Source organism: Ornithorhynchus anatinus, chromosome 5, assembly GCF_004115215.2.
Source record: "Ornithorhynchus anatinus isolate Pmale09 chromosome 5, mOrnAna1.pri.v4, whole genome shotgun sequence".
Lineage (NCBI taxonomy): Eukaryota > Metazoa > Chordata > Mammalia > Monotremata > Ornithorhynchidae > Ornithorhynchus > Ornithorhynchus anatinus.
This window is the reverse complement of record NC_041732.1, coordinates 11,718,181-11,742,145: the sequence shown is the minus strand read 5'-3', so window position 1 is coordinate 11,742,145 and position 23,965 is coordinate 11,718,181. Positions and strand designations below refer to the sequence as shown.

Below are 23,965 nucleotides of genomic sequence, written 5' to 3'. Positions count from 1 at the left end.
CAGGTCTTTTGACTCCCAAGCCCAGGCTCTTTCTACTGCCACTTGTTGGCTGTGTGACTGTGGGCAAGTCACTTAACTTCTCTGTGCCTCAGTTCCCTCATCTGTAAAATGGGGATTAAGACTGTGAGCCCCACGTGGACAACCTGCTTCCCCTATGTCTACCCCAGCGCTTAGAACAGTGCTCGGCACATAGTAAGCGCTTAACAAATACCAACATTATTATTATTATTACTGGGTTGCACTGTTTCAAAACTTTAAAAATCCATAGGTAAAAATGAATCGGGGAAATTATTCTCCTGTAGAATCAGTCGATTAATGGTATTTAGAGGATGCTTTATGTGTGCATTGGACTGTACTGAGTGCTTGAAAAAGTAATGATTATGGTATGTTATAATGCTTACTATGTGCTAGGCACTGTACTAAGGGCAGGGGTAGGTACAAGTTTATCAGATTGGACAAAGTCCTTGTCCCACATGGAGCTCCCAGTCCCCATTTTACAGGTGAGGTAACTGAGGCCCAGGAAAGTCAAGTGACTTGCCTAAAGTCACTCAGCAGACAAGTGACGGAATCAGGATTAGAACTGTTCCTCAACCAAGACCTCTGATTTTTAGACCCCATTCAATGTTCTCAACTCATGCCCCATTTAGCCTCTGTACCCAAAATATACCTTCCCTCAATGAAATATACCTTCCCTCAATGACTAAATTGACGTTCTCAACACCCCGCTCTCTAGTGAACTCAACTCACTCGCTCCCCTAGCTCTCCGTCGATCTCGTACCACAGCCTTGGGTCACCTCTACAGTCCACCTCTTTCGCTCCTGGGCACGAGCCACAGAACGTTGTTGCTGCTGGAAAACTAGATATCAGGCCGACTTTGTCCACTTCAGGTTTATCTTTGCATGCTGGAAGTCTGCCCTCTCCTCCGCCCGGCAGAATTATTTCTCCATCTTAATTGCCACCCATGCCTATTGCCCTTGCCGGTTGTTCAACACATTTAACTCCCTCCTCAAACCCCCTGTTCCCCCGCCTCCCCCATCCCTGGCTCTCAAACGGCCTGGCCACCTACTTTATTAACAAAATTGACACTATCAGGCGTGATCTCCTGAATATCTCCCCTGCCCCTTCTGCAACTCTCCCATCTTTCCCAGCAGTATCTCCAGGAAATCTCCTATCCTCTCCCAATATCCACACCCTTCACCTGAGCATCCCATCCCATTCCTTCGCACCTCATCAACATGCTTGCCCTCTCCCTACCATCTTCAACTGTTCACTCTCCAATGGCTTCTTACCCACTGCTTTAAACATGCCTACATCTCTCCTATCCAAAAAAAAGAAACCCCTCTCATGACCCCATCCAGTTATATCCCCTTCTCCCTCCTATCATTCCTCCAGAGACTCCTTGAATGAGCTGTTTACACCCGCTGTCTCAAGTTCCTCTCCTCGAATTCTCTCCTTGACCCCTTCCAATCTGCTTCCATCCCCTTCTCTCCACAGAAAACACCAGTACGGGCTTAGGAGTCAGGAGTCATGGGTTCTAATCCCGGCTCCGCCGCCTGTCAGCTGTGTAACTTTGGTCAAGTCGCTTAACTTCTCGGTGCCTCAGTTACCTCATCTGTAAAACGGGGATTAAGACAGTGAGCCTCACATGGGACAACCTGATTACCCTGTATCTACCCCAGCGCTTAGAACGGTGCTCGGCATATAGTAAGCGCTTAACAAATACCAACATTATTATTATTATCTCCTTCTAGCCTAATCCAACGGCCTCTACTCCGTCCTAATCCTCCTCGACCTCTCAGCTGCAAAGGTTCCTCATCATTGGCTTTAAAGCACTCAATCATCTTGTCCCCTCCTGCCTCACCTCGCTACTATTCTACTACAACCCAGCCCGCACCCTTCGCTCCTCTAATGCCAGCGGTCTCACTGTACCTTGATCTCTTCTATTTCCCCACCGACCTTTTGCCCACACCCTATCTCTGACCTGGAATGCCCTCCCTCCTCATTTCAGGCAGATAGTTGCTCTTTCCCACTTCAAAGCCTTATTGAGGGCACATCTCCAAAAAGCCTTCCCTGAGTAAGCCTTCCACTCTTCTTCCCCGACTCCCTCTCTGTCACCCTGACTTGCTCCCTTCATTCATTCTCCCTCCCATCCCCTCAGCACATATGTATATATCCGTAATTTCTTTTATGTATATTAATGTCTTTCTCCCCCTCTAGACTGTTAGCTCATTGTGGGCTGGGAATATGTCTGTTCTATTGTACTTTCCCAAGCACTTATTCAGTGTTTTGCACACAGTAAGCACTCAATAAATATGACAGAACGAACGAATGCAAAGGGCTCACAGACTAATTGGGAGTGGGATTTCATCCCCATTTTCCCCAAGAGGAAACCAAGGCACAGAGAAGTGAAGTTACTTGCCCACGGTCACGTAGAAGACAAGTGATGGAACCGGGATTAGAACCCAAGTCAGAAGGTAGACGGTTTGACTCACACTAAGTGTTCAACAAGTGCCATTAAAAAAAAAAAAAGTCCTCTGATTTCCAGGCCTGTGCTCTTTGCACTAGTCCACACTGCTTCCCACTCTGCATTTTTTTCTCATATGGTACAAAGTGTGAAGATGCTGTCATCCTCTTTCCAAGGCTCCAATACTCTGACACAAAGGCTGGTATTAATCAATCAGTGGTATTGAGCGCTTATTGGGTCAAAAGCCTGTACTAAGCGCTTGGGAAAGTACAATACAACAGAGTCAGTACACAATCCTTGCCCACCAAGGAGCCTACAGTGTACAGGGGCGTGATCGATGAGATTCTTTTCATCCTACTTGATATTAGCACTTAGCCCAGTGCTTGGTCAACAGCGTCTAGTAAAAACAGCCATTAAAAGGAATTGCAGTTTCCTTTTACAGTCCTGAGGAGGGAGATCCGGATACTTTGCGAAAAAGCTAGCCTTTTGTAGCAGATCTGAATTTGCTTCCAGTCATGGCTTACGTTACTACCATTTTTAGATCATGCTTTGCTGACCACTCCCTTGTCCCTTGGACAACTGCTTTTTTTCTTTTAATTCAGTTTCGGTTAACACAAGTACTGTCGAAGCCATCCTATAGGAAGTAGGATCTGGCGTAAATAGAGGTCTTTACAAAAATAGCAATGTTCGGCCAATGAAACCTTTCATTTTGTTGAAATAATTTCAGGAGAAGTTGGGTGTGCTAGTCTAGCTAGTCATCGCCTTAAAATCTTATAGATTGCCTGTTAGTTGGATTTTTCTAATTGAGTTTATAAGTTATTTGAGAGGCAGCAGGGCCTAGCGGATAGAGTACGGGCCAGGGAGACAGAAGGACCTACTTTCTTATCCTGGTTTCGCCACTCATATGCTGTCTGACCTGGGGCAAGTCACTTGACTTCTCTGTGCGTCAGTTACCTCATCTGTAAAATGGGGATTGAGGCCGGGGGCCCAGTGTGGGACAGGGTCCGCATCCAACACTGTTTGCTTATATCCACCCCGGTGCTTAGAACAGTGCCTGACACATAGTAAGCGCTTAATGGATGCCACAATCATTGTCCTTTTTGCTACTTGAAACCCCCTTTTGTTTTTTATGGTGCTATAATTTCAGCCTGTGTGGATTTAAAGATAATTTCTCTCTTTTTTTGGAGACTTTGAAGTTTTATTTAATATAGAACATTTTAGGCACTGCAAACATACATCCTAATGGATTTAAGAAGAAACTGAAAAGGAGTGTGGTCTAGAGGAACAGCGTGGCTCAGTGGAAAGATAATAATAATAATAATGTTGGTATTTGTTAAGCGCTTACTATGTGCAGAGCACTGTTCTAAGCGCTGGGGTAAACACAGGGGAATCAGGTTGTCCCACGTGGGGCTCACAGTCTTAATCCCCATTTTACAGTTGAGGGAACTGAGGCACAGAGAAGTTAAGTTGAGTTGAGAAGAAGTTGACTTGCCCACAGTCACCCAGCTGACAAGTGGCAGAGCTGGGACTCGAACTCATGAGCCCTGACTCCAAAGCCCGTGCTCTTTCCACTGTGCCACGCTGCTTCTCAAGATCACGGGCTTAGGAGTCAGAGGTCATGGGTTCTAATCCCAGCTCTGCCACCTGTTAACTGTCTGACTACGGACAAGTCACTTAACTTCTCGGGGCCTCAGTTCCCTCATCTGAAAAAGGGGAATTAAGACTATGAGCGTCATGTGAGACAACCTGATTACCCTGTATCTACCCCAGCACTTAGAACAGTGCTTGGCACATAGTAAGTGCTTAAATACCAACATTATTATTATTAGTGGAAAGAACATGGGCCTGGGAGTCAGAGGGCCAGGGTTCTAATCCCAGCTCTCTACTTGTCTGCTGTTTGACTTTGGACAAGTCATTTCACTTCTCTGCCTCAGTTATCTCATCTGTAAAAGGGGAATTAAAAACTACGAGCCCCTTGTGGGACAGGAACTGTGTCCAACCCGATTATCTTGTATCTATCTCTGCGTCTAGTACAATGCCTCGCATACAGTAAATGCCTAACAAATGCCACATACGAGAGATCTAAGTGATGTAATTTCATTTTCAAATGTATGATTTCTGTTGAGAGAGAGGATTGTCATTTTATACATATACAGCTTCTTATTAATATATGTGTGCATCTCTTTTACTGCAGGGGTCAGTCCCCAAGGGATCAGCCAAAAATGTGATGAGAATCTACTGAAGTGGAAGGAGATTATTTCAGGATGGTAAGTCACCCCGACTAAACCGATATATTTCAGTCATAGAAACTTTCTGTGTTTGAAAACTTTGCACATTAAAAATGTTCTTCCAGCAGTTTCCTCTCTTAGTAATCTTTTCATTTCCCAGTACCCAGACTCATTTATGGCTGAAGTGAGAGTCACATAGTACTGGAGCTTGCCATCACGCTAGAGACCTACAGGTGGTGGTTGGATTTCTGCCTTTGGTGACTGCTGTGACCTTCGCCTCTCATGTTAGCACCCCTGTCCGCTTACTCTCTCGCGGTACTTTGTGCCCCAGTGGGAACGGGACCGGCAGGAGCGAGAGAGCGTGTTGGGGCATCATGGAAAGCGCTATCACTGTTATCAATTCTTTCATATAGGAAGTAGGACCCTAAATTTTCATGACTCGACCGAATCTCGTCCACTATTTACAGTGGGAGACTCCATCCATCATCTTTCCATTAAAAAAAAACCTCATCGGGCTAACGGAAACTGGCACGTTTCATAATTTAACAAGGAATAATAGTAAAACTGGTTAAATTGTCAAATCTTTGTAGGTGGGGAATTTGTGGCATGTCTTGGTTTTGCACTGGATCCAAAGGTGTCCGAATACTACAACTGGTACTAGCCTTTGAAAACTTATACAATCCTTCTGTGATGTGAGAAATACTCAGAACATCCTTTAAAATTAAAATGAGACCATGTAGTCCTGATATTGAGTAAAGGTAAAGGGTAAGGTGAACTGTAATATTAAATCAAATTACAAAGTCCGGGTTTGTCCACTCTTCTCCCCATTTTGATTTTGTTCCCCCCTTCAGATGGAGACTGAGGGAAGTAAAATGGGGTGGGATGAGTTTGTGAAGTGGAATAATAATAATGGTATTAGGTAAGTGCTTACTGTATGCCTGGAACTAAGCGCTGGGGCTCACGGTTTTATACTATTGAGAGAAATGAGGCCCAGAGAAGTGAAGTGACTTGCCCAAAGTCACAGAGCAGACAAGTGGTGGAGCTGGGATTAGAACCCATGACCTGGTGACTCCCAGGCCCGTGCTTCTCTGAAAGTAGTTTCCTGGAAGTTTGTGTTCTGGAGACAGAGTTCTACAAGTGCCAGTATTGCTGCTTCGGTTGGTGTCACTGAAGGCCAAGTTGGCTCTGGCATTAGTAATAATCATAATTATAACGGTATTTAAGTGCTCACTATGTGCCAAGCACTGTTCTAAGCGCTGGGGTAGACACAAAGTAATCAGGATGTCCCACGTAGGGCTCACAGTCCTAATCCCCATTTTACAGTTGAGGTAACTGAGGCACAGAGAAATCGTGACTTGCCCAGTCACACAGCTGACAAGTGGTGGAGCCTGGATTAGAATCCATGACCTCTGACTCCCAAGCCCATGCTCTTTCCACTAAGCCACGCTGCTTCCTTTCATAGTAAATTCCATGTAACTCTTGAAGACTGTGAGCCCGTCATTGGGCAGGGATTGTCTCTATCTGTTGCTGAACTGTACATTCCAAGCACTTAGTACAGTGCTCTGCATATAATAAGCGCTCAATAAATACTGTTGAATGAATGAATAGTGGAACAGTATCCCTCGAAGCACGGTGAGGTGTTGGACCTAGGATTGCTGGGTCATCCTCACGCTGGCCCAGACTCTCTGAGGACCTTGGAATTAATAATGTTGGTATTTATTAAGCGCTTGCTATAATAATAATAATGTTGTTATTTGTTAAGCGCTTACTATGTGCCGAGCACTGTTCTAAGCGCTGGGGTAGATACAGGGTAATCAGGTTGTCCCACGTGAGGCTCACAGTTAATCCCCATTTTACAGATGAGGGAACTGAGGCACAGAGAAGTTAAGTGACTTGCCCACAGTCACACAGCTGACAAGTGGCAGAGTCGGGATTCGAACTCATGACCTCTGACTCCCAAGCCCGTGCTCTTTCCACTGAGCCTATGTGCAGAGCACTGTTCTAAGCGCTGGGGAAGATACAAGTTAATCAAGTTGGCCCACGTGAGGCTCACAGTCTTAATCCCCATTTTCCAGATGAGGTCACTGAGGCACAGAGAAGTGAAGTGACTTGCCCCCAGTCACACAGCTGACAAGTGGCAGAGTGGGGAAATGACCTGTGGTCCGACCGGACCCACCATCATCCCTGAGGGCACTGCCGGTCCCCTAGGATGCACATCACGCCTGGGCTGCCCATTCATTCATTCATTCATTCATTCAGTCGTATTGAGCGCTTACTGTGTGGAATGAAACGTGGTCTAAGGGACATGAGGTCAGCCCCTTCCTGTCATCTCACAAGTAAATTATAGGAACGTGGTGGTACCTTGTCGTCTTCCTTTAAAATCATTTTTTCTTGCAAATTTCAACTCTGTGGGATGCCGTGTGGATTGACGCTCTTAAATTGGTGACCTTCTGGAAGGCCAAAAGACTGGTTTGAGCCCCGAGATACGTGTTTATATGGCTTCATAGCCCCGAGTTTTTCCATTTAGAGCTCAGTTCACAGAGCTACTTCTTTAGTCCCACGCAGTCGATCTGTTTCATAAATACACTGTGGGGGTTGGTGAGCAGAACTTTTTGCGCAAGTCAATCAGTGGTATTTATTGAGTGCTTACCGTGTGCAGAGCACTGTTTTAAGCACTGGGGAGGATACAAGGTGATCAGGTTGTCCCACATGGGGCTCACAGTCTTAATCCCCATTTTCCAGATGAGGTCACTGAGGCAGAGAGAAGGTAAGTGACTTGCCCAAAGTCACACAGCTGACAAGTGGCAGAGGCGGGATTAGAACCCATGACCTATGACCCCCAAGTCCGGACTCTTTCCACTGAGCCATGCTGCTTCTCAGTTAGAAGACTTTGTAGGAGCCATTGTTTGAGGCTGGCGGACACTATATGTATGTAGGAATCATAAGTAGCACAGTTATTCAGATGAATTTAAAACCATAATAAAACTGATAATACTAATTATGGTATTTGTTAAGCGCTCACTGTATGTCAAGCACTGTTCTAAGCCCTGGGTAGATACAAGGCAGTCAGGTTGGACACAATCCCTGTCCCACAAGGAGCTCACGGTCTCAATCCCCATTTTACAGATGAGGTAACCGAGGCACAGAGAAGTAAAGTGACTTGCCCAAGGTCATACAGCAGACCGCTGGAAGAGCCGGAATTAGAACCCATGACTGTGACCCTCTGACTCCCCGGCCCATCCTCTAGCCACTCCACCCTGCTTTGTACATAAGTCCTGAGGGTTGGGAGGATTTCTTGACTGCTAAGGGGGTCCAGACCCAGGCAGGTGGCGGAGCCGGAATTAGAACCCATAACCATCTGACTCCCAGGTCTGTGGTCTGTCCACTATCCCATGCGTGTAGTTCATAGGATTTCGCCCTCTTTCACGGACAGGGACGAATCAAGATCTGTGTAACTAGTTGCTGGTCACATATCTTCTTACCAACTCTGACATGTCAGGCGTCTGCCAAGGGGAGTTCTCTGTCCACCATCTTACCTCATCCCTGAGCAGAAGGAGTTAGGGATGCCTCTTGGGCCACTGTAGGAACAACGAGTGGACCTGGAGAAGGAACATAGCTGTGGAGTGGGAATACTTCATTAGCAGCGTGGCTCAGTGGAAAAAGCACGGACTTGGGGGTCAGAGGTCATGGGTTTGAATCAGATCTGCCACTTGTCAGCTGTGTGACTGTGGGCAAGTCATTTAACTTCTCTCTGCCTCAAGTGACCTCATCTGGAAAAGGGGGATTAAGACTGTGAGCCCCACGTGGGACAACCTGATGACCTTGCATCTACCCCGGCGCTTAGAAAGTGCTCTAATAATAATAATGTTGGTATTTGTTAAGCGCTTACTATGTGCCGAGCACTGTTCTAAGCGCTGGGGTAGACACAGGGGAATCAGGTTGTCCCACGTGGGGCTCACAGTCTTAATCCCCATTTTACAGATGAGGGAACTGAGGCACAGAGAAGTTAAGTGACTTGCCCACAGTCACACAGCTGACAAGTGGCAGAGCTGGGATTTGAACTCATGAGCCCTGACTCCAAAGCCCGTGCTCTTTCCACTGAGCCACGCTGATAGTAAGCGCTTAACAAATACCGACATTATTATTATTATTAGTTGGTAGATTAGGGAAGTTTGATTAGGTAGGGAAGCAGCATGGCGTAGTGGTTAAGCTCACTGTGGGCAGGGAATTGGTCTACCGACTCTTACATTGTACTCTTCCAACTGCTTAGTACAGTGCCTGGAAGCAGGATGGCCTAGTGGGTAGAACACAGGCCCAGGAGTCAGAAGGACCTGGTTTCCAATCCCAACTCTGCCACTTGTCTGTTGTGTGATTTTGGGCAAGTCACTTCACTTCTCTGGGCCTCACTTACCTTATCTGTCAATTGGGGATTAAGACCGGGAGGCCCATGTGGGGCAGGGACTGTGTCCAACCCGATTTGCTTGTATCGATCCCAGCGCTTAATACAGTGCCTAGCATGTATTAAGTGCTTAACAAATTCCACTATTGTTGTTATCATCACCATAGGGCTCTGTGCTCAACGACTACAATTGTTTGATCTATTGGTTGAAAAGGAGGTAAGAAACAGCAGCAATCAAGTGCGGAGTCAACTGCTGTTGGTTCCCAGTAGTGGCCATTGGGCCAGTCTGGAGCAGAGCTGGTTGACTGCCCTTCTCCAGGGCAGGACTGGCCAGAAATAGGGGCAGAAATGTCAGGGAGCCAGTGGCTACAACCCCGCCCGCTCACCCACTTGGGAAATGTATTTCCTTCTCCTGTTGCTGTTGCTGCTCGTCACAGTCCTACCTCTGTGGTGGCCGAAAGTGGCACTCTGGATGCTAGCTGGTACTTCTGGTAAGCTACAGATTTAAGAGGTACTTTCATTCCCCATATCTGTGCTTCTGGTGCCAATTCACATCCGACTTTTCTTTAGAAATTCCACATGGATCATTACAAACATGCAGATGTTAAAATGACAGCCCAAAAAGTCGATTAAGTTTCTGCATCAGTTACGTATACACGTATTCGTGTCAGCCTACTCACAATTTGGAATTGGCCCTAGATGATTTTCACTGCAGGTATCAAGCAGCCCTGTTCTTAATATATTTTTAAAGAATGTGTGTTCTGTAATTATGACCGCCTTAAGATGCAATTTCTTCATTTCAGTGAACAGGCATAATTTTCAAGTAAAGTTTTCTTTTCAAGGACAGCCGATTCATGTTATTCTCATAATTCAGAAGACATTGATCTGGTAGGCACTTTTGTGGTACTTTTTCAAGGAACTGGTAGTAAATGTTCAGAGAGTGGATAATTTAGTGGAGGAAAAAAACCCTCTCGGGGTAAAAATTAATAAATTGATTTTGTTTTACCAAGTCTTTGCAAAACCTTTTTCATAATTTTTGAGACTCCGGTCTGGATACTGGTTACTCTAAAGAATTCCTCCACGCAGGTTCTCAATCCTGAGGTTTTCGGACCGAGGCTCGGCCATCATTTCCGGGATGCTTACATATCCCCTATCCTAAAAAAAAAAACACTCCCTTGACTCCATGACTCCCTCCAGGTACCACCCCATCTCCCTCCCACCATTATTAAATTAATCACTTATATTAATGCCTGTCACCCTCTCTAGACTGGAAGCTTGTCGTGGGCAGGGAGCGTATCTGCCAACTTTTTTGTAGTGTTCTTTCCCAAGCGCGTAGTACAGAAAGTACTCAATACATAGCATTGGTGGTGATGGTGAAGATGTTTCCTCTCCAAATTTCTTGAGAGAATTGGTTACACCGCTGTCTCCACTTCTCCTCTAATTTTCTCCTTGATCATCCCCAATCTGGCTTCCGTCCCCTTCCCTCCACAGAAACAACCCTCTCTAAGGTAACCAGTGACCTTCTGCTCACCAAATCTGACGGTCTGTACTCTGTCCCAAACCTCCTTGGCCTCTCAGCTGCCTTTGACACTGTAGACCACCCTCTTTTCCCTGAAACCTTATCCATTGTTGGGTTCACTGACAGTGTCCTTTCTTGGTTCTCCCCCTACCTCTCTGACCCCTCCTTTTCAGTCTCTTTTGCTGGCTCCTCCTCTGACAGTAGGGGTTCCTCATGTCTCAGTTCTAGGTCCCCTTCTACTCTCCTTTTGCACCCTCTCCTTTGGAGAACTCATTTGCTCCCTTGGCTTCAACCAGCATCTCTCTGCAGATGACTCCCAATCCTACACCTCTACCCCTGACCTCTCTCCTCTGCATACTCACATTTCCTCAATCAATCATATTTATTGCCTTGATTCTATTTATTGCTATTGCTATTCTTGTCTGTCCGTCTCCCCCAATTAGACTGTAAGCCCGTCAAAGGGCAGGGACTGTCTCTATCTGTTACCGATTTGTACATTCCAAGTGCTTAGTACAGTGCTCTGCACATAGTAAGCGCTCAATAAATACTATTGAATGAATGAATTAATATTTATTGAGTGCATACTATGTGCAGGGAACTGTACTCAATGCTTCAGAGAGTATGACACAATGATGGGACACATTCCCTGCCCACAACTAACTTAGAGTCTAGAGGGGGAGACAGATGTTGATAGAAATAAATAAATTATGGATACGTAATAAGTGCTGTGGGACTGGGGAGGGGATGAATAAAGGGAGCAAGTCAGGATGACGCGAGAGGGAGAAGAGGAAAGGAGGGATTAATCTGGGAAGGCCTCTTGGAGGTGGGCCTTCAATAAAGCTTTGAAAGGAGGGAGAGTAATTGTCTGTTGAGGACGGAACGTGTTCCAGGCCAGAGGTAGGACTCGGATGAGAGATCAGCGGCAAGATAGATGAGATTGAGGTAGAGGGAGTAGGTTGGCATTTAATGGAGCGAAGTGTGTGGGCTGGGCTGTAGTAGGAGAGCAGCAAGGTGAGGTAGGTTAGAAAGCGATCGAGTGTTTTATAGCTGATGATAAGGAGTTTCTGTTTGACACAGAGGTGGATGGGCAACCACTGGAGGTTCTTGAGGAGGGGGGAAGCATGGACTGAATGAGAAATGTAGAGTGGGGAGAGACAGGAGGCAGGGGGAGGTCAGCAAGGAGTCTGATAAAGGAATCACAGGATAAGTGATTGTACTAACATGGTAGTAATTTGGTTGGAGAGGAAAGGGTGGATTTTAGCGACGTGAAGCTTGAACGGACAATATTTAGTGATGGATTGAATATGTGGGTTGAATGAGGGAGAGGAGTCAAGGATAACTCCAAAGGATAAGATTACAGGCCTCCAGGACATCTCTACCTGGATATCCTGCTGACACCTCACACTAAGCATGTCCAAAATCGAACTCCTTCTATCTTCCAAACCCTATCCTCCCCATCTTTTCGCCATCACTGTAGACAATCCTACAATCCTTCCTTTCTCACGATCCTGTAACCTTGGCATTGTCCTCTACTCGTCTTCCCTCATTTCACCCACATATTCAATCTGTCACTAAGTCCTGTTGGTTCGGTCTTCACAACATTGCTAAAATCTGCCCTTTCCTCTCCATCTAAGCTACTGTCACCCTGATCCAAGCACTTATCCTATCCTGCCTTGACTCCTGCCTCTGCCTGCTCACTGACCACCCAGCCTCCTATCTCTTTCCACTCCAGTCCATACTTCCTTCTGCTACATGGATCATTTTTCTACAAAAATATTCAGTCCATGTTTCCCCACTCCTCAGAAACCTCCAGTGGTTGCCCATCCACCTCCATATCACCTCCCTCTCATCTCCTTTTATGCCAGACCACCATTCTCCCCCACCTTCAAAATATTATTAAGGACACATCTCCTCCAAGAGGCCTTCCTGATTAAACCCTTTTTTCCCCCCCGATTCCCTCTCCCTTCTTTGTCTCTATGCACTTGGATCTCTGACATGTGGGCATTTGACATTCACCCCACCCTCAAATCCACAGTTTAGGTTCTTATATTTATGTATTATACATTATTTGTATTATATATTGTATTGTTTATATTAATGTCTGTCTCCCCCTCTAGACTGTAAACTTGTTGTGGGCAGGGAATGTCTGTCTTATTGTACCCTTCCAAACGCTTAGTACAGTGCATTGCACATTGTGAGCCCCACATGGGACAACCTGATCACCTTTGTATCCTCCCCAGCGTTTAGAACAGTGCTTTGCACATAGTAAGCACTTAACAAATACCATCATCATTATTATTATTATTATGACTGTTCAGTATACCATCGAGTGATTGGATGGATGGGATCATCATCATCATCACCAATTAATTTTACATGGGAACATGATTAATGGCATTTGTTTATTTTTACTGACAGGTGGCTAATTTTCAAGTAATCCTGTTACCAGCCTGAAAAAAGGCAATCAGAGCTGGATGTATATGTTGGAGAAAGATCAAAATCAAGCATATCTCTTTCTCTCTCTCTCTCTCTATCCCCATTCTCAAATTATAATTAACATTTCCTGTTATTGGGAATCACTGGGAAATTTTCCTTACAAGCAGTAAGGGAGGATACTGGGTGGGGAGTGGAATTAAAGCATGTAAAAGTGATATTTCTCTCTCTTTAAAAACATATATGTCTCAGTCTCAAGTAAAGTTGGTTTTGGCACAGTTTGATTCCTTTCTCTTGTGATCTATCATTGGTGGTTCCTTTCATGCTTTGCTGGAATCTGCCCATACTCAATTTAATAATCCCCACAGGAACTTGAATCACTGGGCATCGGCACCTCTCCTGAGACATCAAAGCCTAGAATTTTATACAAAAACAAGTCAATCAAATAAACCTTTAATTAACATTATAATCTCATCATAAAAAGACACTTTGTGGCTTTGCCTTTGCTCAGTGAGATTTTGAAGCACTGCTATGGTATAAATTGGCAAGATCCTGTCAAAACTCTTCTCTCAACTCTCCAATTCACATGCTTTTAAAAAGTTTGATGAAGATTGATTTGTCTGCAAAATAAGAATCTGTCCACCCCTGGAATTTTGGAGTAAGCAACAGCATCACTCAAGAAGCACTTGGTAGCAGTGATTAATTAGTTGAAGTACATTGCATCATCATTTGTGAAAGTGAGGTGGGATCTGAAGCGGTTGCATATGACACAGGACCTAGTATAATGCTGTGCTTCCTGTAGATCAACAAAAAATACTGAAATAATGATGGCATTTGATTTAAATTGTGCATTTATAGAACACGCATAACAGATCGAAGAGCATCCTGTAGATTATTAAAAGACAATTTAAACTGAAAACATTAGCCTTAATGACTTTAAGAAGTTAGAACACAGTATTTGTAAATGATAAATTTATAACTGAGAAATGAACTATTCAAGGCCATGACACATTATTATGCCAGGTCCCTTAAATATATGTTAAATTCGATGGCTCAGAGAAACATTTTGAAATAATATGGTGTTTTGGTATTGAATTTTAGAGGCTAAAAGTGGTGACAGGTTGTTTTCTTGGAAGGTGAAAATTCTATGTAATCAGGAAACAATAGGGCATATCAGAATTCTCCCAAGGAAGGGGATGAAAGCGGGAAACTATGGAATGACTAATATCTTGAAATGAAGTCATGGCATGTAAGACTTAATATGGCAATTTTCTTCTTAGAAAGGTGTTTTTAAAGAAAGAAATGAAAAGAAAAAGGCTTCAATTAAAATTACTTCAAAAAGTTAATTGTAAAGTATGCTATTTTGGAAGCTATGAAATCAAATGTTTGAGAAAATATTATTTTATTTGGAAGTAATGAAAGTGTGATTTGAAGTCAGATTGTTTCCTTTTGGAAAAGTGGCCTATGACAGTGAGCACAGAATTAGAAACTGGAAAATTTGGGCCCAATCTTAGTTCCACCACTAATTTATTTGGGGGCATGAGAATAAACATGCCTTTCGGTGCCCTAGTTTCCCCCAGTAAAATGGATATATTTGACCATTCTTCATCTCATAGTTTTCTTATTAACAAAATAATATCAGGAAATGTTAATTATAAATTGGGAAGCGAGAAAGAGAACGTGCGCACACAGTCTTGATTTTGATCTTTCTTCAGCATATGCGTCCAGCTCCGATTGCCTCTTTTCAGGCTGCTATTTTAACATGTGACTCTTTTTAGGGTGTAAAAAGACTAGAGAGCTAACGTTTTTATTTTGGAGCAATATACGCATGTTAACCTGAAGAATCTTCAGAAACATTTAGTTTGCACCTTTGTCTATTTTAATTAAGCATTTTTTTCCTCATCAGGCCCTTAATCTAAACTATAGTTCTTTTGACATTTTAAACTATCTTCTGAAAAGCTGTTAATTGTCTTTTGACTAGAAACACTGTACTTTCAGTGATGAAATGTGCTCTCAGCCGCTGAAGCAACCAAAGTCAATGGAGCAATTTGCCCAAGCGTAACAGCAATAAGGATAACAGAACTTTGGATTTCTGAACCCTTTTGTGATGTTTTGTTATGCTGAATAATAGTAATAATTATTATTATTATTATTACTGTGCTAATCTCATGATGAGATATAAGCTAATCAGGTTGGACACAGTTTCTGTCCCATATGGGGTTAACTGACTAAAGGGGGAAAAGAGAAGGGGTATTATATCTGCATTTCACAGATGAGGAAACTGAAGCACAGAGAAGTTAAGTGACCTGCTTCAGGACACAAAGCAGGCAAGTGGCAAAGTCAAGTTTAGAATTCATGTTCCCTGCCTCCAAGGTATTGAATATTTACAGCTGTGACATTGTGTACTTTCAGCTTTCAACAGGGAATTGAGGTTTCCTGACTGCTGAATTGGAAACAGTGTTTGAAGAGGAAAAGGAGATGGTAACCCAGTGTCTGGTGCAGATTTTCAATAGTAAATAGTGAATTTTGTCAAATGAAACATTTAAACCCGTAGGCTGTAAGCGCCTCCTGTGGGCTGCAGGTTCCACCTGTAATAATAATAATTATGGTATTTAAGTGCTTAGCTATGTGCCAGGCACTGTTAGTACTCTGGGGTCGATACAAGCAAATTGGTGTGGACACTGTCCCTGTCCCATGTGGGGCTCATTGTCTCAATCCCCATTTTATAGATGAGGTAACTGAGGCCAAAAGAAGTGAAGTGACTTGCCCAAGGTCCCCCAGCAGACACGAGGCGGAGCCGGGATTAGAACCCATGACCTTCTGACTCTGTAGACTGCAGGCTTCTTGGAGGCAGGGATCACACCTACCAACCCTGTATTTTTCCGAGTCCCTAGTACAGTGCTCTTCACACGGTAAGCACCCAGGCCATTGATTGATCATTTATTCATTCAGTCATATTTATTGAGCACTTACTGTGTACAAAGCACTGTACTTAGCTCTTGGGAAAGTACAATATAACAACAGACACATTTTTGCTCACAGTCGAGAGGGGGAGATGATGCATCTTACTAAATAGGCCAGTTGGCTTTTTAGGCTTATGCTTTTGAAAGACTGGATGTTCCATGAACGTTACTTAGTGATAATGTAGAAAAAAAACATTTAACATTCTCGTATTTTTTTTCATTTGGAACATGCTTGGATAGGAAAAATAACTTGTATAGTGAAAGCTCAGTTTATCTGAGGAAGATGAATAAAATTTTTACATTATCAATTTCCTCTTTTTACCATCTAAGAATGCACGTCTCAGACCCTTATCCCCATATCCACCAAAAATTGGGTTTTGAATTTCATGTCTTTCGAGATCAAAGATAATGAAAGCTCCAAAGATGCTTAGTTCTTTGAAGGAGTAATTAGGGCTCTTCGTCACTGGGCCCTTCCATCTCGGTCTTAGGGCGTTAAATGGGCTCGATTAACCAGGTTGCTAAAGAATGAGGTGAAGTTCAAAGTTGAATGACTGTGGGGGATTTTGCATGTGGATTTGAGAACTGCTGTATGCTACCCATTTTGACTCTGTAGGAAATTGCAAGTGTTAAGTGTAGTTTAACAGGCCAAACACGTAAAGGAGGTCAGAAGCTGTGACTTCAACCTGGCCCTGATACTGTGTTGTTTCAGCGTCTGAGGCCCTGTAGCAAGAGGCCTTCTTTCTTCTTCTGTGAAATCTGGATAGTCTCAGCTTTGCTGCTAACAAGGATATTGTTGGGAATAGGTTGGCTCCTCTGCAGCATAAGAATAGGCAAGATAGGGAAACTGAGGCCCAATCAATGACTGCAGCTGGAGCCACAATAGTGAATGCCAGAACCACTGGCATTCTGTCCCCCCCCAATTAGACTGTAAGCCCGTCAAAGGGGAGGGACTGTCTCTGTTACCTATATGTACATTCCAAGCGCTTAGTACAGTGCTCTGCACATAGTAAGCACTCAATAAATACTATTGAATGAATGAATGAACCCCAATAAATGACAAACTTTATATCATCCTCCTTTTTAAACGTGCACCATGAGGAAGGGGCTGCCATTCACACATGAGCATTTTCACCTACACGTAGCACTTCACCTTCCAATCAGAAGGATTGTGTACAGGGTTGGATATCTACTGTCAATCTGTCAATATCTGTCAAACAGTGGTATTTTCTGTGGGCAGAGCACCATATGCATTCATTCAGTCGTATTTAGAGAAGTAGCATGGTGTAGTGGATAGAGCACGGGCCTGGGAGTCAGAAGATCATGGGTTCTAATTCTGTCTCCCCTGGTTGTCTGTTGTGTGACCTTGGGCAAGTCATTTCACTTCTCTGTGACTCAGTTACCTCATCTGCAAAATGGGGTTTGAGATTGTGAGCCCCACGTGGCACAGGGACTGTGTCCAACCTAATTTGCTTGTATCTATCCCTGTGCTTATTACAGTGTCTAGCACATAGTAGGCCCTTAACAAATACCATTATCATTATTATCATTACTATTGAGTGCTTACCGTGTGCAGAGTGCTGTACTAAGCACTTGGGAGAGTATAATATAACAAGCAGACACATTCCCTACCCACAGTGCGCTTACAGTCTAGAGGGGGAGACAGACATTAATATAAATAAATGACAGATATGTATATAAGTGTTGTGGGGCTGGGAGGGGGGATTAATAAAGGGAGCAACTCAGAGCAATGCAGGAGAGAGTGGGAGAAGAGGAAAGGAGGGCTTAGTCAGGGAAGACCTATTGGCAATGTGTGCCTTCAAATAAGGTTTTGAAGCAGGAGAGAATAATTGTTGGATTTGAGGAATGAGGGTGTTCCAGGCCTGGGAGAGTAGGATAAAACCAAGTGCTCTGCACACAGAAAGCACTCAATAAATACGATTGAATGAATGAGCGGAGGGGCATGTACAATGAGAAAAAATAATTTGGCAATCCACATCTTCAAAGTTGTCCAACTGATCCATCTTCTCACAGAGTTTGGAGGGCCTCGATATAACTACTTGTACACAGGCTCCTGCTCTTTGTACTTAGTCGCCTGCTATCAACAAGGTCCGGTTTTCTTATAAAGTCTCACATCTTCCTCTGGGGCTTAGAGGTTAATCGTAATCATAGTAGCGTATTCGGCCTATTGGAGAGGGAGTTGAAGAGATTAAAAATGTCACTTTGATGCATCTTATGGAAATACTGGCCCTCTTAAAAGATGTTTGTAAATGAGTAATTCATACGGGGAGAATCATTCAAGTGGTGGTAATGGCCCAATTTATATTAAATAAATGCGAGTGTGCTTTCTCTTTAACTGGTGCTACGGAGGCAACATTTTATGAAATAAGTGTTTCCTTTTGAGCAATTTGCAGAAAATTCTCATTGTAGCACTAGGTGGCACCCTGTGGCTTGCAATAAGGTCAGGGGAGCTTAAATGCGGATCGCTTGGAAGACAAGCTCCTGGTGAAAATCTATTTTGTGGAAATATTCAAAATATGCGGTCTCTCACACACATTTATTGCACTTCAGATCACACTGCACTTAGGTAAAACTATTTGAAACTCTGGGGCCCCGGCCGCCCCTGACATTTTTACAACATCTGGGCTATTAAAGGTGACAAAATTTATGCATTTGCTACTGAAATAGGTTCACACCATGTATATTGTAGAAAAGCATTTGTGATGGGTATTGCACAGCAGTTGATATTCAGATAGAGTAGTACATTTTTCAAATGGAGTGCTGCCAGCAAAGAGGATGTCGTAAGTTGAACAAAGTCACTGTAATTACATCAGATATTACCAAAAGTCTGCCTTCGTTTTAAGGGTTGTATTAAGAACAGAAGTGGGGCCGCACTGAGTCAGCCCAGAAGTCCATCATGAACCCTATCAGTGTCTGACAGTGGCCTCAAAGGATGCTATTGATATTTACTGAGCACTTACTCTGTGCAGAGCACTGCTCTAAGCACTTGGTTGAGTAAAGTATAAAAGAGTGGGCAGACAGTTTCCCTGTGCCCAGGGAGCTTACAGGCTAGAGTAAGATCGGTCTCCTAATATCATGGTTAATAGAGTGCTTTTTCCCCTCTCGTGATCGTACCTGGAGAGTTTCCAGTACTCTACTGGTCTCGGCTATGGGAGGGAGAGTCAAGCAGAGGCCTACCCATTCCATTCCTGGTTTGGGCAGTGGCTAGAGAGTGGAAGGCAATATGTTGTAAGTCAAAACTCAACTGTCCTGGATAGCAGCGGCATGGGAGAGAGGCGAGGGTGGAGATTCAAGTTTGCTGCATGGAAGAAGACAGTGGTAAACCAATTCTGTATTTTTACCCAGAAAACTCGATAGATACACTACCATAATGATTGCAGATGGAGGGTGGGGCATTCTGGCAGAGATGCGTCCATGGAGTCGCTGAGGGTCGGAGACGACGTGGCAGCATTAGGCAAGATAAGTGTACTTTTTAACATCCTTAATTTTGGGGTTTTATTAACACGAGTCATTTCTTCCTGACTCTGCAAAAAACTTTTCTAAAGCAAGGCTCCTAATAGCCAGTATTTTTGCCCACTCTCCATTGTGGGCCTCTTATCTGCGATTTTCCAAATTCCTTTTGAACCTATTGATACCTTTTGCCTACCCAGTTTTCTGCGATAGCCAGCTCTATGTGAGTACTATTGGCTGGGTGAAGTGTTTCTTTTTGTTTGTCTTGAATCTGTCACCCATCTACATACTCTCTAGACCTTGCGAGCAACAATTCTTTGTGGCCCTAATGACAGCCTCTGTGATTTTGGTGACTGGACATCATGACTCCTCTCATCCTTCATCTGACCAGGCCGAAAGGTTGTAATTCTTTCACCCTGTGCCCAGAAAGAAGGGGCTTCAGCTCTCTGACTGCTTTGGTTACTTCGGCTGTTTATTTCAGTCCATTTCATGATGAAATGAAATTTATTAACTGAAGGAACTAGCTTGTTATCGAAGCATAAAAAAGAAACCTTGAAGACTTGAGCCAGAGTAGTAAGCAACGAGGGCGAAGAGGAATGGCGGAGGGGCATCTGTGAAATATTGCAGAAAAAAACCAGCAGGGCTAAAAAGTCAAACAGTGTGGGAGATAAATGAGAGAGAAGGGTTAAAGATGACATCAAAGTTGCAAGCTTCTGGGATGGGAGGGATGATGGCGTTGCTGACAGTGATGTTGTTGACTAAATCAGATTCAAACCCCGGCCTGTCATTTTTGTGAAAATATATTACATGGTTGATGGGTCAGGAAAGTAACCCCAATTTATAACATTGTTCCTTTGGGAAAAGGTACTTTGGCTTCTGACGTGACTTTCAGGAACGAGCTGTGTTTTTTTTTTAAAGGGCAAAGTCTGCCTGCATTTTAAAACTAACAAAACAGTTACTTGACTGTTTTACCACAGGAACTTGTACAGGCAGAAAATATCAATAGGTTCAAAAGAATTTGGATAAATCCAGACAATTTAAATAATTTTGCATAACTTTTTACTTTATGCTATATGTAATGTGAAGTATTACATATACTTCATAGAGAGAGAAAGTAGAGTTGGGAAACAGTTTAGGGGAGAAACCAGGGAGCCTGAGGCCCTAGGTTCATGTTCTGACTCTGCCACTAGCCCGCTTTGGGGTTTGGGGCAAAGCTGCTGAACTTCTTTGGGCCTCAGTTTCTTCCTCTGTACAGTGGAGACGATCATACTTCTTTTTCCCCAGTTCAAAGAGCTATTTGTGGAAAAAATGAGATGAGAACCCTTTGTAGAAATAAAAGTACACTACAAATACAAGGATTATTATGCCAGAAGGTGCATCCCCCAATCACATCATTATTGTTGTTGTCATTATCAGATGTGGGGCCGATAGACCTTTGGTCTGACCCAGCTTGGGTTTCTGTTTGGAAGGTGAGAAGCTTTTGAGTTATTCAAAGATCAAAATATGCAAAATTAATTTGGTGTTTAGACCAGGAGGGAAGTAATTCTTTAAAATGGCCACTGAGAAAAGCATCATGGTAACTGCCGCCTTCCCTCCTGCTACCGAGGGTCCCTGCTCCTGGCCTTCTCCGTGCGTTCCAGGCCGGGGATAAAAGTCTCTCCCACGTGCTGGCAGACTCTTCCATCTGCACCAAGAAAAACACGGTGGTGGCCGTCGCCCTCCGTCCCGCCACCGAGGATTCCTGCGTCCCGCTTCCTCCTTCGTGCTCTGAAACTCCTCGGTTGTTGTCGAGACTTTGAGCCTATTTTGTGTGTCTGTGTTATGTGTTAATGCTCCTGACGTACCCATCTCCAATCCCTTGTCCTGCTTTAAACTTTTAAATTCTGAGCCCCACAAGGGACAGAGACCATGTTTAATGCCCACCTGTAAATGACCTCCCAAGGGTTAGTACAGTGCTCTGCACAATGTAAGCCTCTAACGAATACTATTACTACTCTACTACTACCACTTAAAATGCCTTTTTCCTCAAACTTGGGGAAAAGTGTTTTTGGGAAGCATTAGAACAGGCAATTTCACCTTCAAGTAAATAATTGCATAAAGTCGTGATCATCTAATTGCAGGGACCCTAGTTTCTGTGTCACTTAATGTGATTTTGAATAACCAGATTGTTTGTGAGATGCTGAACAAGAAACCTGGAAGGAGAATCCCTAACAGCTTTGGTGGAGCCCAGATACAGGACTTGTGAGAGGGCCCAGCAAGAAAAGTCCCAGAAAGGCATCTGGGGAAGTAGGCCAAGAGAAACCCTCTCCTATGACCAACCTTACTTACGCTTCCGGGAAGGCCGGAGGGGCACGGGTTTGGCTCCGTCTTGTATCTCCCTAGTCTTATCATTTCCTCTTGCCTAGGATCATTCTGGAAGCTTTGCTTCCCTGGTTTCACTCCGAAGGGGAAATTGGGTCCTCCCAGGACTGAACTTGGGACTACTTCATTAATACTATTACTAAGCACTTAACAAATGCCATCATTATTATTATCAATATTACTGCTTCCCCACCACCCCATATTTATAAAGATTGAAGGAAAATCCGGACCTAGAAATTCCACCCAGAATTCCAATTATAAAGCTAGATAGGTCATGATTAAGTGCACCCTCCAACAGGCAGATTAGAAAGATCCAATTCAACCTGGGAATTCAGTTATTCCCCATGAACGAGGAATTCCCAGTAAGTGCGGGTCATAAGCTTGCGTTGATTAAGTCCCTGCCCTTTGTACACACCGCCCGACACTAGAGCTTAGAACAGTGCCTGGCACATAGTAAGCGCTCAACAAATACCATTAGCAACAACAGCTGCAACCTGGGTTAGAGTTAAAGCCACAAGTAAGATTTGCATCAGAAAATCCCCCAAATAGATGAACTCCCTCTTCTCTCATTTACCTTCTCATCAGCCTAATTAAGAGGATGGGGGCTTGAATGTGGGACACCTCTCTGAAGAGGTTCCTCATCTTCCAGGATCAGGAGGAAAAGAGAACAGAAATCCTTTTTACCATTATCAAGACCAAACAGGACCCAGGACCACTCCATAAATAATGATGGAAATGGTGATAGTATCTGCTAAGCACTGACTATGTGTTAGATACAAGTTAATCAGGTTGGACATCATCCTTGTCTCACATCGGCTTCACAGTCTACATACAAAGGAGGACAGATGTTGAATCCCTGTTTTTACAGATGAGGAAATTGAGGCTCAGAGAAGTTAATTCCCTCAGAAGGCAATTTGGCGGAGCTGGTTTAGAACCCAGATCCTCCAACTCCCAGGCTCGGGCTCTTTCCAGTGGGTTCGAATCCCGGCTCTGCCACTTGTCAGCTGTGTGACTGTGGGCAAGTCACCTAACTTCTCTGTGCCTCAGTTACCTCATCTGTAAAATGGGGATTAAGACTGTGAGCCCCACATGGGACAACCTGATTCCCCTGTGTCTACCCCAGCACTTAGAACAGTGCTCTGCACATAGTAAGCGCTTAACAAATACCAACATTATTATTTCCAGTAGACCATGTTCTTTCTCTGAAGAGGTCAGGAGTCAGGCCCCTCTGCATATTCTGTCATTTTTCCTTTTCCTTCCCTAAATATCCTTCTTAACCTTCAATCAATCCATCAGTGGTATTGAGCATGTACTATGTGTGCAGAACACCGTACTAAGTGCTTGGGGAGAGTACAATACAACCAAGCGCATAGTACAGTGCTCTGCACACAGTAAGCGCTCAATAAATGTGGTTGAATGAATGAAGAGAATTAGCATACCTGTTCCCTGGCATCAACAGGATCTTTTGGATGACCATACACTAACCATAATGCAGCACTCGTTCATACTGCGAACCCCTCAACTGGCTGTTCTTGAAAGCTCCACTCCACTCCGAAGCACTTAGCCCAGTGCTCTGTGCACAGTAAGCACTCAACAGATAACTCTGATTGGGTCCCCCTTGCTGTTTAGATATGTGGCATTCTAGCTCTATTAAGTTCTTGGACCCCAATACCCTCAAAATAGTAATACTATCACAGCATACTGAGATTGCAATTATTTGATGGCTGCATAATAAAGGTAGTCACTGTTGTAATAAAAATGTTAGTAAAATGTTTAAACTGCCCAAATGGAAAAGTACAATTAAGGTAGAATTTAAGTGGCATAGTCATTTTGTGCTGATTTAAATTTGGGTTCTCTGAGCCAGGTGAAACCTGAAAGCAGTTGGTGGGCGATCACTCACTGTATTGAGGTAAAAGGAAAAGATACAGATTCAAGCACTAAATTGCATCTAAAACATCAGCAGTGATTTAAATGAGCTAGTAAAGAAGATTTAAATGTGGTCACACCATCAAGAGATTACTAGCAGATGAAATTGGAATAGTGAAATATATCAAGGAATAAATTATCAGTAGCTATTCAGTAACTTGACTGAAAGTGATATTTAGAAAACATCATCTTAGCAGATTTAAG

The 23,965-nt window shown here is 43.7% G+C and overlaps 1 protein-coding gene across 6 annotated transcripts in view; it reads left to right on the top strand.

The window, feature by feature from the left end:
• Positions 1-23,965, top strand: part of SCAPER (S-phase cyclin A associated protein in the ER) — a 319,884-nt gene that overhangs the window by 6,815 nt on the left and 289,104 nt on the right. For all 6 annotated transcript variants that reach the window (XM_039912274.1, XM_039912273.1, XM_039912272.1 and 3 more), the window contains exon 2: positions 4,659-4,731. In XM_039912274.1, coding sequence (XP_039768208.1) covers positions 4,729-4,731 — 3 coding nt within the window. In that variant the 5' untranslated portion in view covers positions 4,659-4,728. The remainder of the gene's footprint in view (positions 1-4,658; positions 4,732-23,965) is intronic.